The sequence below is a fragment of the Eimeria tenella genome, genomic scaffold (assembly GCF_000499545.2).
Source record: "Eimeria tenella Houghton genomic scaffold, Eth_scaff4203, whole genome shotgun sequence".
NCBI classification, from domain to species: Eukaryota; Apicomplexa; class Conoidasida; order Eucoccidiorida; family Eimeriidae; genus Eimeria; species Eimeria tenella.
Window position 1 is genome coordinate 1 of NW_013545117.1, and position 1,374 is coordinate 1,374.

Here is a 1,374-nt window from a genome sequence, read left to right on the forward strand (position 1 = left end):
CTAAACCCTAAACCCTAAACCCTAGACCCCAAACCCCAAACCCCAAACCCTAAACCCTAATGTGCGGGCTTGCTGTGCGGCGCGTGTGGGGAGCGCGGGGAGGCGGCCTGGGGCCCCCGGGCGGCGCTGAGGGTTTAGGGTTTAGGGTTTAGGGTTTAGGGTTTAGGGTTTACGGCGTTGAGGCCGAGAGTGATGGCCTCTTCGCCGCGGGTTTCGGAGACGAAGTTGTCGGCGATGGTCTTGAGCAGCGGCAGCAGCTCTGCAGCAGGAACTGCAGCATGAGCAGCAGTTGCTGCTGCTGCCAGCAGCTGCGGAGACAGTCTCTGAGTTGGAGACAAATAAAGAGACAAGTAGTTATAAAAAGGAGACAGCAGCAAACGGTGGTGCCCCACCAGCCGCGCCAGCAAATTCACAAACACCAAACGCGTGCTGAAGCTCTCCCGCTGCTGACGCACGCGGCCTGCACCCGCACCAAACCCTAAACCCTAAACCCTAAACCCTAAACCCTAAAACCTGGAGCCTGAGGCTTAAGTCTTTGACCGTTCGGAGGCCGTCGTTAGGACGCTGCGGTGAACTCTAGGCGCGGAACCCTGGGACTTTCAACCTCAGCCCCAAACCCTAGACCCTAAACCCTAAACCCTAAACCCTAAACCCTAAACCCTACTGAAGAGCTTCTCCGCGAGCGAGTGGGGGTCGTAAATGAGGTCCAGAATGGCAGCAGAAGCAGCAGAACCCAACTGGCTTTGCTGCTCTTCAATTCTTTGCTGCTTGCGGACTAGGCGCTTCTGGATGCGTTGCTGCAGCAGCAGCAGCCACAAACCCTAAACCCTAAACCCTAAACCCCTGCAGAGCCAGCCGCAGCGCCACGGTGCAGAGCTGCTGCAGCCGCAACGAACTGCAAGCCCTTGACCCCAAACCCTAAACCCCAAACCCTAAACCCTAAGCCCTAGGCCGGCGCGGCGGACCTTTTGCTTCTTGAGCTTTCTTTTTGCTGCTAGGGTTTTCTTGGAGTGCAGGGCGCTGTGCTGCTGCAGCTCTGCTGCAGCAGCAGCAGCAACTGCTTCCTCCCCCTCCTCCTCATCAGCTTGTATGGAGTGGCTAGCTTGTGTTGCTGCAGCCTGAGCAGCAACCCCACCAAAACACCACCCAGCTAGCCATGGCCAACTAGCTGCCGGCTAGCTGGGAAGTCCTAGCTAGCTAGCTGGCTACTCTGGCTCGCTAGTTGGCTGGCTAGCTAGCTAGCTGGCTAGCTAGTAGCCGGCTAGCTGGCTACTCTGGCTAGCTAGCTATCTGGCTAGCTGGTGGCTGGCTAGCTGCTAGGTAGCTAGCTAGCTAGCTAGCTAGCTGGCTAGCTGATGACAGGGGGGCTCCTGG

The 1,374-nt window shown here is 57.9% G+C and overlaps 1 protein-coding gene across 1 annotated transcript; it reads right to left on the reverse strand.

Moving 5' to 3' along the window:
- Nucleotides 1-173: 173 nt before the first annotated feature.
- Nucleotides 174-1,118, reverse strand: ETH_00041125 (uncharacterized protein; the record flags this gene model as incomplete). The annotated part of the gene is made up of 3 exons (XM_013379938.1): nucleotides 174-460; nucleotides 665-797; nucleotides 966-1,118. Coding segments are annotated over 3 exons (573 nt in total), but the record flags the coding sequence as incomplete, so codon positions are not given.
- Between the last annotated feature and the right edge of the window lie 256 nt (nucleotides 1,119-1,374).